The 1,013-nt window shown below is 32.5% G+C and overlaps 1 protein-coding gene across 1 annotated transcript; it reads left to right on the forward strand.

Annotated features, from left to right (window-relative positions):
* Positions 1 to 196: 196 nt before the first annotated feature.
* M431DRAFT_502100 (hypothetical protein) lies at positions 197 to 562 on the forward strand (the record flags this gene model as incomplete). The annotated part of the gene is made up of 2 exons (XM_024918092.1): positions 197 to 305; positions 402 to 562. 2 exons carry the CDS (start codon positions 197 to 199, stop codon positions 560 to 562), a joined length of 270 nt encoding a protein of 89 aa, XP_024766919.1.
* Between the last annotated feature and the right edge of the window lie 451 nt (positions 563 to 1,013).

Genomic DNA, 1,013 nt, shown 5'->3' on the forward strand with positions numbered 1-1,013 from the left:
TATGAACATTGAAAGATGATTTAATTCTACTAATGCTAAAGATATAGGAACTCTTTACTTAATATTTGCCCTATTTTCAGGATTATTAGGAACAGCCTTTTCAGTATTAATAAGATTAGAACTTAGTGGACCTGGTGTTCAATTTATTGCAAATAACCAATTATATAACAGTATCATAACAGCTCACGCTATATTAATGATATTCTTCATGGTTATGCCAGCATTAATCGGAGGATTTGGAAATTTCTTAATGCCTTTAATGATAGGAGGACCTGATATGGCATTCCCTAGATTAAATAATATTAGTTTCTGATTATTACCACCTAGTTTATTATTATTAGTATTCTCTGCAGTTATAGAAGGTGGAGTTGGTACAGGATGAACACTTTACCCTCCTTTAGCCGGATTACAAAGTCACAGTGGACCTAGTGTAGATCTTGCAATTTTTGCTTTACATCTATCAGGGGTAAGTAGTTTATTAGGATCAATAAACTTTATAACTACTGTAGCTAATATGAGAACACCTGGAATAAAATTACATAAACTAGCTTTATTCGGATGAGCCGTAGTAATAACAGCAGTGTTATTATTATTATCATTACCTGTTTTAGCTGGTGGTATAACTATGGTTTTAACAGATAGAAACTTTAACACTTCATTCTTTGAAGTAGCTGGTGGAGGTGACCCTATATTATTCCAACACTTATTCTGATTCTTCGGTCATCCTGAAGTTTACATTTTAATTATACCTGGTTTCGGTATAATTAGTACAACAATATCATCTAGTGCAAATAAACCTATATTCGGTTACATCGGAATGGTTTACGCTATGATGTCTATTGGAATATTAGGATTTATAGTGTGAAGTCATCATATGTACACAGTAGGATTAGATGTAGATACAAGAGCTTATTTCACAGCTGCTACATTAATTATTGCTGTACCTACAGGAATTAAAATATTCTCATGATTAGCTACTTGCTATGGAGGATCTATAAAAATGACACCAGTAA

The sequence above is a fragment of the Trichoderma harzianum genome, assembly GCF_003025095.1.
Source record: "Trichoderma harzianum CBS 226.95 unplaced genomic scaffold M431scaffold_532, whole genome shotgun sequence".
Lineage (NCBI taxonomy): Eukaryota > Fungi > Ascomycota > Sordariomycetes > Hypocreales > Hypocreaceae > Trichoderma > Trichoderma harzianum.